Source organism: Akebia trifoliata, chromosome 2 (genome assembly GCF_017979445.1).
Source record: "Akebia trifoliata isolate Shusen 1 chromosome 2, ASM1797944v1, whole genome shotgun sequence".
Taxonomy (NCBI): Eukaryota; Viridiplantae; Streptophyta; class Magnoliopsida; order Ranunculales; family Lardizabalaceae; genus Akebia; species Akebia trifoliata.
Genome location: NC_141376.1, coordinates 25,683,364 through 25,698,115, shown reverse-complemented (window position 1 = coordinate 25,698,115; position 14,752 = coordinate 25,683,364). Strand labels below are relative to the sequence as shown.

Below are 14,752 nucleotides of genomic sequence, written 5' to 3'. Positions count from 1 at the left end.
TATGAGTTTGAGAGTTGAGTAGAAATGATTCTTGTGGAGATAGTTCTTACATAATTAGAATCTTAGGACATGCTTGATGGTATTTTTTTATATTTAAATTATGCACTAATCCCAAAAATCTTACAAAGATAGACTTTTGGATGTCAGAGTCATTTTTCGTTTGTATAATGTGTGGCATGTGCCATTTCAAAGTGCTTAATCTCATATTCTCCGCTCTCATATGCTTGGAAAACAAACACTCCCACATCTTCAGTAATGTTTTCATTTTCCTCTAGTGTCTGCAGGGATGGTGTTCTCTGCTTCTTTTTGTACATGCATAACATTTTCTCATTTAGTAGAAGCATACTGAAGTTTTACTCCTTGATCGCTTGTTATGATTACTTCCTTTTGATGCTTGAATAGCTTGACCTGTTCCTCCCAAAGTTTGATCTGCATTACAACCAAAGTCAAATGTTAGTGTCAATCTTATACATGCATGTTTTGCACAAATCATTTTACTTATCAAATTCGACTACTTCATCCTTTTCCAAGATAATTTTATATTGCTCTTCTTCAATCTCCTCTATTTTTCTCTTCTTCAAATTCTTTTCTTGGACTAGTTACTCCTATCCTCTCTTCATCCCATTCTTTGTTGCTTTTTTCTCTTTCAAAATCTCCTTTGTCCATAAGTATTTTTGTCTTGTTATTTCTACTTCACTTTCTTCATAAATAACAATCAGAGTCTCTTCCGACTTACATAATCTCGTTTGTTTCTTCTTTTTTTTCCTTGCAAATTATAAAAAATATTAGATGATGTCATCATCAAAAATCTTGGTAATTGTAGAACATTGTTGACAAAAAAAAGTTGTGTGTATGCTTGATGTTATAAATAATTTTTTTGGTTGATTTAGCCTCTTTTTCAAAATAATCCCTAGAGTTCATAATGTTGATACTATTATCAAATTTTCATTAAATTATCTTTTTCTTCGATTGCAAAGGAAAAAAAACCTCATTGTTCTAACATTTTACAGTCAATTTTATTCTGAAAGGAGAATTCAATCTATTTTGATGCACTATTTTCACGGAACATTGATTTTCCCTTTTGATTACCCTATTCACAATAAATACTAACTAGGGTCTTGGTTTGTCTACCTAGTTTGATCCCCTAAGTGACAAAATTTTAAAACACTAATGGCCTTCTCCAGTTATACTTTATAATTGAGGTACTCAAAAAGAAATAAATAAATAAATAAATAAATAATGACTTATTTAGGTTCATTGTCACTTACCTGTTACCGCCTGCCTTTTTGACTTCCTTGTAGAGGTATTTGTTATCTTTGAAATCAGTTTCCTCTTATTGTATTTTTTCTTTGCAACTACAGTTATTGCTGGTGGTTCTTCATCTGTTGAATCGTTGCCCTTCGGCCGAATTATTTATATTGTTGCACTTTCATCTATTATTAATAATGGAGTCTCTTTTTTTGCGAAATTTGCTTCAAAATATTTTTCTAAACAATTTCTATCATGAACTCGTATTGATTTTTTTCCTTCTTCCTCCATAATGTGAACTACTTTAATATTAATTGACTCCCACATCATATTTGTGTTTCTTTCTTCCCTACAACTAAGATGTCATAGCCCTTGACTTGAATGCCTCTCATAGATATAACCTTCCTTTCGCTATCAACTCCATCCAATCAGTGTATCTTGTTGACGGATTATTACTCAAAATGTTTCTCATTGTCTCTTGTATGCTCTCTTGAAGTTTTTGCACAGAAGCACATCATACTCTATAGTGGTTGCTGAAGTACCTTCTATAATTTTTTGTTATTTGACCTTCTCGGTCGCTTAGAACTACCGCTTATGACTGACTTAGCGGAAGCTTAAAGAAATGTTTAAGAGCTACTTCAACTGTATTGTATTTTTTTTACGCCCATTATAATGGCAATTCCTAATCGTACCCGAGTTGTCTTGCAACCTTATAAGGGTTATATGCAACCAATCTTGCAGATGGATCCTTCTTTTGCTTTTTTGGTAACCAAGGGATATGTTGGTATGCCTAAGATGTAGCCCGCCGTGGTTGATCTGAAAAAACAAAAATCCTTTCCACTTAAGACCTTGAAATTACTTTTTATCTTCAAAAATGGGTTCAAACTTGAATTCATTATTTTGGTAGGGTCTCCACAAAAAATTATTGTTGCAACACAAAGCTTCAATGTATGCGGTGGTATCCATGATTGCTAACTTGTTAATGCTATAATAGTGTGCTCGATAGATGTTGGAAATCAGCCTCTTTGAGGTAATAGCCTGAAAGCACAGATGCACCCATATTTGTAGGATCTAGAATGGTCTAAGCATTGGTCTTGTTGGCTCAATGCCCCCTCCTAGTCTTGTCTTTCTCCGAGCTGCAATCTCTTGGTGAAAATTATCAAGCCCTTGGTACAATTGGGCTACCATTAAACTTTTCAGGCATATGTCTCTATCTGCAAGAGCTTTAACAACAATGGTGAAATTAATGTTATTAATGCATCAGGGGGATACCTTTGGTGTGACAAACACTGAAAATAAATATATTAGAAAGGTTGTAAAATGCATTTCTTCACAGTAGTACTTGCTAAATTCTTTTTGCCAATTTCTCAAGTAAATTCTTAATCTTTTCCTTTGCAGATCTCCTACGTGACTTCTCATTGCTTATATTCTTAAGATTTTTGTTGACTTCAAACCCTTGCAACTTTTCTTGTGGAACACACGCAACTTTACTGCCGACCAACAATCTGGCCGACCGAATGACATCTTCAATGGTGAAAGTAAATTCTTGAGTGGATGAAACGAAAATATGCATTTTGGCCCATAATTCTGTCAAAGCCAACAGTGAAGGTTTATTTGGAATGACCTCCATCATTAAAATCTCCACTGCTGCTATCAGACCAAGTTCTTCGAATTTTCTCTCATAGAGTTGTGTCTATTGAAATACTTTCATTCGATACCACATGGCCTAAGAATTTTACCTCGGTTAGCCAAAACTCACACTTATTGGATTTAGCATACAACCAATACTTCCTGATAGTCTGAAGCATTATTCTCAAGTGTTTTTCGTGATTTTCTCTCGATTTAAAGTAAATTAGAATGTCTTCTATAAACACAATCATGAACTATTCAAGGTATTTCCAAAAGATTCTATGCATTAAGTCCATAAAACACAGCTTGTGCATTTGTTAGACCGAAAGACATCACTAGATACTCAAAATGCAGTCTTTGAAATATCCTCCTCCTTTATTCTCAACTGATGGTACCCAGATCTGAAATCGATTTTAGAAAAATATTGGACACCTTACAATTGACCAAACAAGTCTTCTATTTGGGGAAAAAGCGTATTTGTTCTTAATAGTTACTTGGTTCAATCTTCAGTAGTCTATACATAATCGCAATGAACCATCTTTATTTTTCACAATTGTAATGAACCATTAATAACAATAATCCTCCTTTGACATTCTCATAGTTTTTAAATTGGGTCATTATGACAATTGTCAAATTTAATGTAATTTAATATGTAAATGTTAAATACAATCAATTACTCATTCTAATAATCAATTACTAAAAAATAACATAAAATATCCATAAAGTGCAATATAAAAAATTTGCCAAATTATATTAATGACCACCATTATTGACCGAATATTTATTCTAAAACATTAAGTCGATTTTCTTTAACAATAGCAGAATTTTTCATTCAAATATCATTCTAACTAGTTCATGGCCACGACTACCAAATTAGTCCCATAAATTGATGCCAAGATGAGCCAATGGCATACATTAGTGATCAAGCATTCATCAAAATATTATAATAAATTATTAATTTGATCATGAGAAAACAATAATATAATTTGATATTCATATTTTTCTTTATACCACATTCATATATTATCAGGGATACCTTATATTACCATGGGCACATTTCTTTCCTGTTAAATATCAAATGTTAAACTTCAATCTTCTTCCTCCAACTCTTTACATTAGCAAGTAAAGTTAGGATAAAATGGAGGTCACAAGTTTGAATGTAATTTGACTCCCAAACTAGTTGCACATCCCTTCCTTAGGCAAAAAATCAGCCTGAATGGTAATTTATGCCCTTGGATTGTAGCTTGTACTTATATAAGGGCCTTATGAATATAAGCCCATCTTAAAAAGTAGTTAAACCAAACAGTTAGGGACCAGCAATTGAATATTTTTTAGTATAGGCCCAGTAAAGAGCGGACTGAAGAACATCTCCTTTGGCCCACAGACTCATGTTTGAGAAACATTGTGGATCTAAATAACCAAAAAGCTGATTAGTGAGTAGGGCTGTCAAAGGATCGGGTTTGGATCAGATCAGGGTGGATCTTGTACCAATCTGACAGGATCGGTCTCATCCGATAAGTGTCGAATCAGGTTCTTAATGGATTGGGTTTTTATCAGATCTCAATATTAAGATCCAAACCCGATCAATAACATCGGATTGAGTTTGGATCGGACCAAACCTGATTTGAACACATCAAATTCTAAATAAACTTCATTTATTTAAACAAATATATAATATAATTTACAACATTTTATCGGATCGGGGCATGGAAAATCTAGATCCGATCCAATAAGATATCAAACCGGAACCTTGTTTGAATCTAAATCATCGTTCCAGATCTGAAGTTATTGGATCAGGTTTGGTTCTGATCCGATCCATTGACAGCCCTATTGGTGAGTCCTGGTCATTGGATAGGCCACTTTTTCACAATGGGCTCTAGACTAGACTAACATTGGATTAAAAACAAACTAAAGGAAGTGACTCCATTTAGTGAGTTGACTCGACGTGCTCGACCTGGCTATAATTTTATTATAATTGAGATGTTTATGATCTTGAATTGATCATGTAATTCATTCAACTTTTGATTTGAATTTGCTGGATTTATTTTCAATATGACTTCTTGATTAATTTTTGGATCGAAAAGATTTTCCTAGAAGGATGATTTGAATTGTGGCCTCACGATGGACCGGGTCCAGATTGGATTGTGGTCAACCGAATTAGGATTGGATCTGGAACCAATCTAATATGAATTGGATAGGATCCTTATCAGATCAGATCTCAATATCTTGGATCCAAATCAAATTGGATAATAGTTGTATCGGATCTAGCTAGATTTGATATAACTGAATACAAATAAACTTCATGTATTTAAACAAAATATAATATTAGATTGAATGGTGGTAATCTGACTACCCCATGTGGCACACTCAATCGACTCTCCTGACATGACAAGTTCGGAACCATAGATCTATACCCCTCGGGATACAAAACTACACTTCCATATAAAAATTGTATCCCGAGGTGTGTAGATCTACAGTTCCCGAATTTGTCACGTCAGGAGAGTTGATTGAGTGTGCCACGTGGGGTAGTCAGATCATAACAACTCTATTAGATTAGATAACTTCTCACATTTTATTGATTTGGGATATGGTTCATCCAGAAACAATCCGATAGGTTATTAAATAGGACCCTTATCGGAACCCAAATCCTCGATCTAGATTTGAAGTTATTGGATCAAAATGGATCAGATTTTGGATCTGATAAATCAATTGACAGCCCTAATATATATATGAGTGGAGTTCGGAGGCCTTAAAGAGAGCCAAACATTTTTTTAATATATGGGTTAGGAGTTTCGGAAACTTGTAACTCCTATTTTGAAAAATGTTTGGCACAACGTTTGGCTCTCTTTAGGGCCTCCGAACGCTTCCCTATCTATCTATATATATATATATAGGGAAATGTTCAGCACCCTAAGTTTTACCACAACCTCAAAGTTGCTTTGCAAAGCATCAAACCAATTAAGTTATGGGTCTAAGCCCTCAGCCATAATATATTGATGGTCTAATTTCTTCAAACATATCATCGAAAGGAGTAAACTTTTCAAACCTGTGGATTTCTGTAACATATTGCATAGCCAATTTAGTTCTCGAGGAAAGAATATAGGAAGCGGGATATCTATTTTTCTTGGTGAGTTGGGATAACTTTTAGGACAATTTGAAATAAGGTCGACTTGATCGTATAAGCATCGAATCGAATCCTTGTTGAATTGGGTTTATATTGGATCTTAATTTCAGGATCCAAATCCAACCCAATGACAATTAGATAAGTTCCAAATGGGATCAAATCCGATTTAATAGACAAAATCCAAAATGAACTTCATATATTTAAATAAAACATATAATGTACTCTATATACTTTCTTACATTTTATGGGATGGACCCACTACAGTAAAATAGGGCTATAGCGACGGTCGTGACCGTCGCTATAGGGTAAAATACCGTAGCAAAAACATGTAGCGACGGCCAGGGAGGCCGTCGGTCGTCGTCGCTAAATAGCCCATCGCTATATGTTATATCGACGGCCAACTAATTCACGGACGTCGTTAGTGCAGGACTTATTGCGACAGCCAATGCTGGCCGTCGCTATAGGGTATCATTTTTAAAAAAATAAGTTTACTCTTTAGCTACGCTTTTGGCTTTTGGCCGTCGCTGTAAGGTTTTTGAAGAAAAAAAAAAATTTTATTTTACACCAGCCCCCTCATGTTTTGCAGAATATTGGAGATACCCCTAATATTTTGAAATTGATGACCATGAACCCACTTACCAATATGAAAAGACCCAAATGCCCCACTCTACTAGAGTTCATTGTGTTACTATTACACAGATTATGATACAACATGAGCTACTAATTTTACTTTTACATTACAAAAATTATAACTAATTAGTTGCCTTTGTCGAGGTCTTGATAGGATATGAAGCATCCGTGGCTATACCACATATTCCCTCTTCATCGGCTATGCTGCGCTGCATTCTTATGTAACCTTTCTCACCCCATTCTGGTCCCCATGAGTTCTTCACTATCCAATACTTGGTCCCATCTAGAGTTGCTCCATAGCCCACGATCGCCACCCCATGATCTAGTTCTTTGCCACAATCTCCCGTGAATACGCCCTGTGATCATAGTCAAGTCGATTCATGCATATAAATTAAATTCAAGGTTTATACTAAAGCACATCAAATCAGTTTATACTAAAGGTTTCGGATCCACAATTTATAGCAATATTTATATGGATGATCCACAATTGTAGCTCCCTGCAAAGTTGTAATTCAAATGCAATGAACAAACATGGATATTGAGATAGGACTGCAAATTCACGAAGATATGGGCACATTAAAGATCAATATAAAGTAATGTTAAAAGCTTGCAATGTAACTGGACAAGTCAGTAGGTATATGTATGCTCCATCAATTCAGTAGACATCCACCTTTCCCACCAAAGTAATTCAATTTCTCCCCAATACACATCAATTTCATTGTTTCATAATCAAGAGTTTAGATTGGAAACTTACACTGAGCAAGACAGCAGTTTCAAGGGCATGAGCCTCTTTGAATGTTACATAAGCAGTGCAAGCATATTCTCCAGATCTGTTTATAACAAAAGGAATTCACCCGTCATGAAAAAATACAATTACACACACAACGCATTTTTTTTATGAGTAAGCTGGACTTGAACCCATGACCTCAAAGTTTGACTGAGCTATGGGTCTAAGCCCACAGACACAACATACATTGGAAATGGTATAAAAGAAAGTGTTTGGTAGTGTTCAAATTTGTATTACTTCTTTACAACAACCCATTTTGATAGTGAAAATTTAATGGAGGAACCATAAATTTACAAGGCTAAACCAGTTGATCTTCTCATAAATTTACATATTAAGCTCATAACACTAAAAATTGTGACAAAAAAGCGAGATAACAAGCTTACCTCCTCATGTGGAGGAGTGAGAGTAACCAAATCATACTTCCGATGCATCCTACTGTTGTGAGTAACCAGTAGCCGAAGCTATCAGAGTACAACATAACATGAGATAAACCTGCAAGAATCAAAACTAATTAGATACAAAGTCCCCAAATTAGGTTCCAAAGCACATTAATTAGAACTTGAACAGATTGGGAAAGAAAAACGTGAAAATCACACAGATTAATCAGATCTAACTAAAGCGATATACCAATTAATCAAAAGCAAGACTTCAAGATTCTGATTGAAGCAAAGATCTGAAATACTGATTCTGATTGAGCTTGTTACGTCAGATAAGTTGATTGAGTTGCCACGTGCCTAAGTCAGATTATCAACACTCTTCTCTTAGAGACAAGATCCAGAATGGCATCTTGTTCCTATAGCATAAGAATAGTGTCTACGTGGCCTGTTTTGGTAGAAGTTTAAACTACATTGGACACCTTACCAACCTTTTTTGGAAGCAGGTCTTCCCCCATTGTGACAAAGCTTAATGGTTCCATCTGAAAAACAACATCACCTTACTAAAATTTCAAACAGAAAAACAAAATGGGATATGACCATGTCAACCATAGTGTTTTTAATGCTCACAGATACTGGTTCAAAGCCAGATAGTTCTTTGAAAGTGTTCTCTTTTATCATAATTGTAAACTTGCACTATACATAGCAAAGACATTTGTCAACATCAATCTTTCATTTTACAATTGATTATCTGACTTGATAAATTTATACTAAAGAAGGTGAGAAAAATGCTTACAAATTGAACTGAATTAGGGAAAAGAAAACAAGAGATTGATATAACGTTATGTGCATCAAAAACAGAAACAAGGTAAGGCAACCAAACAACAACTACCCAGAAAGAACAATCCAAATACACAGTTCTATTACATAGTCAAAAAAGACCACTTTTGACTTCTCGAACATTTTGCTTCAAAGGCATAACAAACTAAAGACAACAAATCCAACCCATATTAGTTATGATAGAAATCGGTTTAAATAAGATGAGAAATCGACAAATTTACGAAAGATTGACCGGGGGGGTAGGTCCAGCCACTACAGTAAAATGATGATTCAAATCATCAACATCATACATTATCACATCACAATAAATTAGCAGATATTTTAATATTTGACACATTAAAAAAATAACAATAATACATATATATAGAAGATCAATATTAGCTATAACATGATGATGCGCATTGCACCACATCATGTACTGCCCATGTGATAATACATCATGCACATCATGCATCATGAACCATGCCATTTGAAAGCTCACCTCAGCTTGGCCCTTGGCTTGAACAGCTTTGTAACCCATGCTTTGAGTGTTACCAGACATCTTTGTTTTTCTCTTTTTGAGTCTTCAAACACAAAAGCAAAGCAAATCAAATTCTCTCTTTCTTTGATTCTGCAAAGCCAAGCCATACACCACGCTGATTTATCACTCATTGTTCCCCGAGCTTCTTTATCGATTCCTAATATTCCATTGGTATTGAAGTCTCATTCTACAGTAAAGTAAAATAGGAAGACAACAAAAAGTCAGATACTATCAAGAAAATTAAATTAAACACTACATGGAGCATGACAAGCATGAGTATCTAACAAAATCCACGTCAACAACAAAATACACCAAAATTTACTAGCAAAAGGATAAAATGAACACCATACTGCCAAATAAAAGCATAGCACAATGACTGTATAGCTTACAAGCAGAGTAGTGTCCAGAAGTATAGGTCAAGTGTTCAAAACCTCCAAGAAAGCAATGATTCCCTTGAGACAAACCCCAAGGTATGGTACAGCCTGCACTTACCCGATGAGTGTAGTGCGGGAGGATAGCACAACTCCCAGGGGGAGTTATAGTCTCACCTAAGGTGGGGATTCTCCCAGAGATACCAACAGAAGGGGGAAAAATTGAAAAAATAGAGAACCATAACAATGAGAATAAAATGAAAGAGTGGGCTAACAGGAAAAACAAGAAAAATGTGAAACTGATAATTGACAGATGCATTTATGCTGTAAAATGCAAGTGGAATTATGAATTATTCTTACCACACACAGCCTTCAGGATTGGACAGCCTGTGACAACCAGAAATAAAAATTAATAAAAAAATAAAAAATAAAATCTGCCATAAATAATAATCTGGACTCGACAAAGAGATGCTTGTGCCCATCATTGGATCAGTCCTTTATTTAAAATTTAACCAAGATGGTGCATAAATAAAAACAAAGATGAATGTCATCATTCATACATAAAAACTAATAGCTTTGTCCTTCTACCTACCTTTTATTGCTTTCTGCCATACTAAGATGGAAGCCTCTTACTCATCCACATCCAACCCATTCCCACCATCAGCACCTTTCATATCTAAGAGTAAGCCTCTTACTCTTGGGGATCCAATGCATGTTGTGTGCCAAAGTTCAGAGTGTTCTCATTGGTTGAGAAGGTATGGGTCAACTCTGCTCCAATTGCCGTGTTGGTCAGGGGGCTCACTATTTGATAATAGGAAGCATTCAATGTGTCACCTTTAACTCCTTCGTCCACAATAAAACATATAATAATTAATAAACCAAACAATGATGCACTCTACATCCATCATCCCCACTAGTTGATTTGGTCACAAAATTTTATACTCCGGATCTGGGAAGAGATTTGTTGAGTATGAGATTCATAGATAGTGTGCAAGCCTATATAATTGAGAGATGTACAGTAGTATAGGAATGTATAATAAAAAAAGGCTTTTTTAATGAAAGGAAACTACTCACAGAGTCAAGGCAGCAATAAGGTCATTGTGGGTTGAAGCTTAATCCGGCATTGCATTTGGTGAGGTTCCCAGTAGCATTTGGCATCAGCCCCAATGGCAACGACATCAATTCCTAAACTCCTAAAAAATTATATCACAAGACACATGCTATCTAAATGCCTATGCAATCTAAAGTTCAGCATACAACTATAAATTAGAACCAATTCTACATTCCTTCTCAAGCTTTGCCAAGATGTTCATCAGATCCAAGATTTTAAACCTTAATTGGAAAATTCTATTGAAACCTTTGAAAATTGGCAGAAAGCAATAAGGACAATAAGAAATTCCTTGAGGCAAACATGATCTATCCCATAATATTATAACTTCTGAAAAGAAATTCCTAGCTAAAACATTCAAAATAAGATAAACCATGTCAAGTGAAAGAGCATACACTCAGGAACATTTGTTCTTGTTGGCGCAGCAATTTGCAGCAACACCATTTTATCATGCCAATTTGACAATATGCAAATATAAGAAACAATTGACAATAAAGACTATTTATATGCAGAAAATTAACAAAAATTAATGGTCTGAAACACATCAACTTAAACACCCAGTCATGAGTCACCCACCCAAGTGAATAAAAAGAGACGCATCAGCAGCGAGAAAGGGAGTGATGCCTTACAATCCAATGGCGAGCAGACAAAGGATTACAATCACGCATTGCTTGCATTTCAGATTTGAGCAGTTCCTCTTCTGCATAAAATGCATTACTGTGAACATTATTGTTCCCTGGTTCTTCAACTTGAACATTCAACTCAACCACCTATAGAAACAGACAATGCAAAACTATTAATATCATTTTAATAATGATAATGGCTCACATATGGCACTACTTCATTTTACAACGAACTACTTGTCTTGAAATATGAAACAATACCTTATCTTTTCCCTCCTCCTTTATCCGGGCTTGAGACCGGTCCATCTACGGACCGTACTTGACCTAATATTATCTATGAATTGACTCAATTTACCTGACCCAACCCATTAAAGTGAAAGATACTAGGCAATCTTCCATGAACGATTACCAAATATGTATTATTAGTAATACATAACAAATCAGCATACTCATTATTTAACAACTTATCAATATGTATTATTAATAATGTGAGTTGCAATTAATATAATATGGTGTTATCTACAAAGCTTTTATCCCTTACTAATGAAAATAGATAGAAGTATCTATAAAAGAATAAAAATCAATGAGATTTAAAAAAAAAAAAAAAGAATTATTGATAAGGGTTGACATTGGATAGGAAACAAAGCCACAAGAAAGAGTTGTGCAACCATTGGACCTCAGATATACAAGTTCAAGAATGTGTGTGAACATATAAGTTCACTTTTCATGAGTCTATGGATCCCGACCCTTATATAAAGTAATATAAAAATATATTAGGTTGTAACATAAAAATAATCTGGTATGAATTTCATAACATCACCAAAATTGATTCAAAATGTAAGGAAGTATGTAAATTATATTATGTAGTTAATGGGCTGAGTCACTGTAACTATTCACAATATTGAAATTCCCCCTTCTTGTTGAAAGCCTAAGAGACAAAAAGAAAAAGTTGAATGTTAAAAGAAAGTAACTAATTAACAAAAATTAAGAGCATAGAATTGGGAAGGTATGAACACATAAGGCATAGATGGGAGTTGGCACCTCATGAAAATCAACGATGAGAGTTTCGAGATTAGGGGAATTGTCTAGTAAGCAAGTCAGCAAATTGAGATGTTTTTTACTAAGACCAATCCTTATCTTTAGATACTAAAATTTAGGCAAACTTTCGAATACATCTCGCTCCGGCATATGAAACTTCCACATTACAGAAAAGAAAGAAAATTAGAAATATAAAGTTAACAGCAGACCAAACATGCTGTAATTTAATATGAATGAGTTTATACAAGAGTTTATGCCTCAAATAGAGAAATGTAAGCAGGCATGTTAATCAATCTTGTACAAAGAAAGTCAAGTAAGGCTTTAATTGGTCATTGAGAAGAACTGATTTGGTCTAATAAATAATCAAAATGAGATTTTAAACCTTGCTTGTAGCCATGGAGATCATTCTCACAAAACAAATGCAGAATATGTGTATAACAGAGAAATTACAAATCGAACTAAAATTTCTGAATTTAAATCGAACCAAATTTTCGAAATTGGGATTTTTGATTGAAATCGTACCAAAATTTGAATCAAAGCTGTAGAAATTAGGATTATACAGCAAAATCAACAAAATATCAACAAAAATCCAGGGTTTAGGGATCGATTGAACAGAAAAATTAACAAAATACGTAGCAAAACATACCTTAATTTTCGGGAGGCCGAGGTCAGATCGGATCTGATTATTGAACCCTCACGCGTTTCAGAGATCAAGATAGAGAGAGATCGACAGCGAGGTGGTAGAGAGGTTCTATGTCGAATAATCCTTAAAGAGTGTTCGAGTTTCAGCAGCTTGAGATCTTCGAGCTTGTGATCTTCGAGCTTGAGATCTATTTCAAACGAGATTTGCAAGTATGAGACAGAGGCTTCGAGTTTCAGAGGAGATGAGAGAGAGAGATTGTTCGAGTTTCAGCGGAGAAGAGAGAGACGGAGATGAGAGAGAGGCGGAGTTCAAGTTTCAGCAGAGAAGAGAGACAGAGACAGAGATGAGAGAGGCGGAGTTCGAGTTTCAGCGGAGATGAGAGAAGACGAGATGAGATGAGAGAGGCGGAGTTCGAGTGTTTGAGGGAGCGAGTCGAGTAATAAAATCGTTGTTTCAGCGACGGTCAGACCTTTGACCGTAACTAAAAATCGTCGTTACAGCGCCCAATTTTCCTGTAGGTGACCCTCCATATGAACAAGACATGGTTGATCCAAAACCGATTCGATAGGTTATCAAAACCAATTATAAGAACCCATATAAGTCTTTAATCCAAATCCAAAGTTATTGGATCAGAATGGATTGAATTCCGGGTCTGATCCAATCCATTGACAGCCCTATCTTGATACTTGAACACATCCATTATATAGGCCAATTAAACCGATTGGGACAAAGCTAAAAACAAGCCTCTTGTTGTCTTTAGATTTATAATCACTAATAATACACGCTTAGCGAAGCTAAATCACTTTATTTTATATCAATGGCACTAATTAAATTAGTTTTTTCCTTGCTTTAGGTGCTAGAATATCATTAGTGGAAGATTGTTGTTGTCCTTGTCTGGATTCATGAAGACAAGATTCCAGATTATATATATAAATAATCCCAATGAAAAATAATACTACATGTTATAAAAGAAGGGATTTGATTTATTTTTTACCCTTCTACCTAAAAAATTTGGCTTTCAATATTCAAATATCAGGATGAAGATATGATTTTTTTTTAGGGAGATGACGGTGGCGATTTTTAGTAAGAAACCCAAAAACATCATTTGTATATTCCCTGAAAATATTTCCATTTTTTTTTAAACGAACTTATTCAAATTAACTGAATTTAAATCTCACCAAATAATTAGCAAATCCAGCTCTTTGTTCTTATGGGTTAACAAGGGCTTATAATCAATTTTGAAAACATAAGGGTTTGTCTCAAATATTACCTAATGTAGAGGAGCATCTTATTAAAATAGGGCAAGAGGGGGCAACATGGTCAAATGTGACATATTATCATTTTGAAAGCATGAGGGATATCTCAAATACTCATTATAGAGGGGTGTCAAAAGTTGATAGAGACAACAAGTATGAAAATAAGAGAGTATTCAAATATTGGCATAAACTCAAGGGTATATCTAGATTACCAAAAAGTTTTCTCTTAGGTTCAATAGGAATTTAAATAGGAAAAATTACTTAAACGTCGCTCGCAGAGGGACTTCTTTCTAAATAGTCCCTCAGTTTTCAGTTGTTGCTTGGCAGGATATTTAGTAAAAATTTTCTTTCTAATTGGTCCCTGGACCTCAACTCCCACATTCCTCACGATTGAATGTCCTTATTATTCCAACTAATAGTTTTCATTCAAAAATTGGATTTTTGGCATTTTAATTGAGTTTCGGAGATTCCATTTCGTCAGAAAGGATTTAAGAAAGAAGAAGAAAACATTTTCAAATATTTTGAAGATGTATGTAAAAATCAATGACTTTTTCACTTTTT

At 34.7% G+C, this 14,752-nt stretch overlaps 1 protein-coding gene across 5 annotated transcripts; it reads right to left on the bottom strand.

Annotated features, from left to right (window-relative positions):
• Positions 1–6,568: 6,568 nt before the first annotated feature.
• LOC147409981 (vignain-like) lies at positions 6,569–13,030 on the bottom strand. Of its 5 annotated transcripts, XM_086432172.1 has the most exons (9): positions 12,939–13,030; positions 11,261–11,401; positions 10,598–10,708; positions 10,116–10,324; positions 9,884–9,910; positions 9,114–9,339; positions 7,802–7,910; positions 7,386–7,461; positions 6,574–6,987 (listed from the first exon to the last, which is right to left on the bottom strand). In XM_086432172.1, the coding sequence occupies exons 7-9, from the start codon at positions 7,894–7,896 to the stop codon at positions 6,754–6,756; spliced, it is 405 nt and encodes a 134-aa protein (XP_086288298.1). In that variant the 5' UTR covers positions 7,897–7,910; positions 9,114–9,339; positions 9,884–9,910; positions 10,116–10,324; positions 10,598–10,708; positions 11,261–11,401; positions 12,939–13,030; the 3' UTR covers positions 6,574–6,753. The 5 variants fall into 5 exon arrangements, with proteins under 5 accessions (XP_086288294.1, XP_086288296.1, XP_086288293.1 ...); XM_086432168.1 differs by lacking the exon at positions 7,802–7,910 and having other exon boundaries at positions 6,569–6,987; positions 10,116–10,472; XM_086432170.1 differs by lacking the exon at positions 7,802–7,910 and having other exon boundaries at positions 6,569–6,987; positions 10,116–10,366.
• Between the last annotated feature and the right edge of the window lie 1,722 nt (positions 13,031–14,752).

Bases quoted from the DNA above. Each gene is read 5' to 3' on its own strand.
- LOC147409981 (XM_086432168.1), bottom strand. From the start codon at position 9,283: ATGAGTGATAAATCAGCGTGGTGTATGGCTTGGCTTTGCAGAATCAAA. The intron at 7,462-9,113 runs GTGAGCTTTCAA...TGTTATAAACAG, and splicing joins AAGCCAAGGGCCAAGCTGAG to ATCTGGAGAATATGCTTGCA. The intron at 6,988-7,385 runs GTAAGTTTCCAA...CTATGATCACAG, and splicing joins AAACTGCTGTCTTGCTCAGT to GGCGTATTCACGGGAGATTG.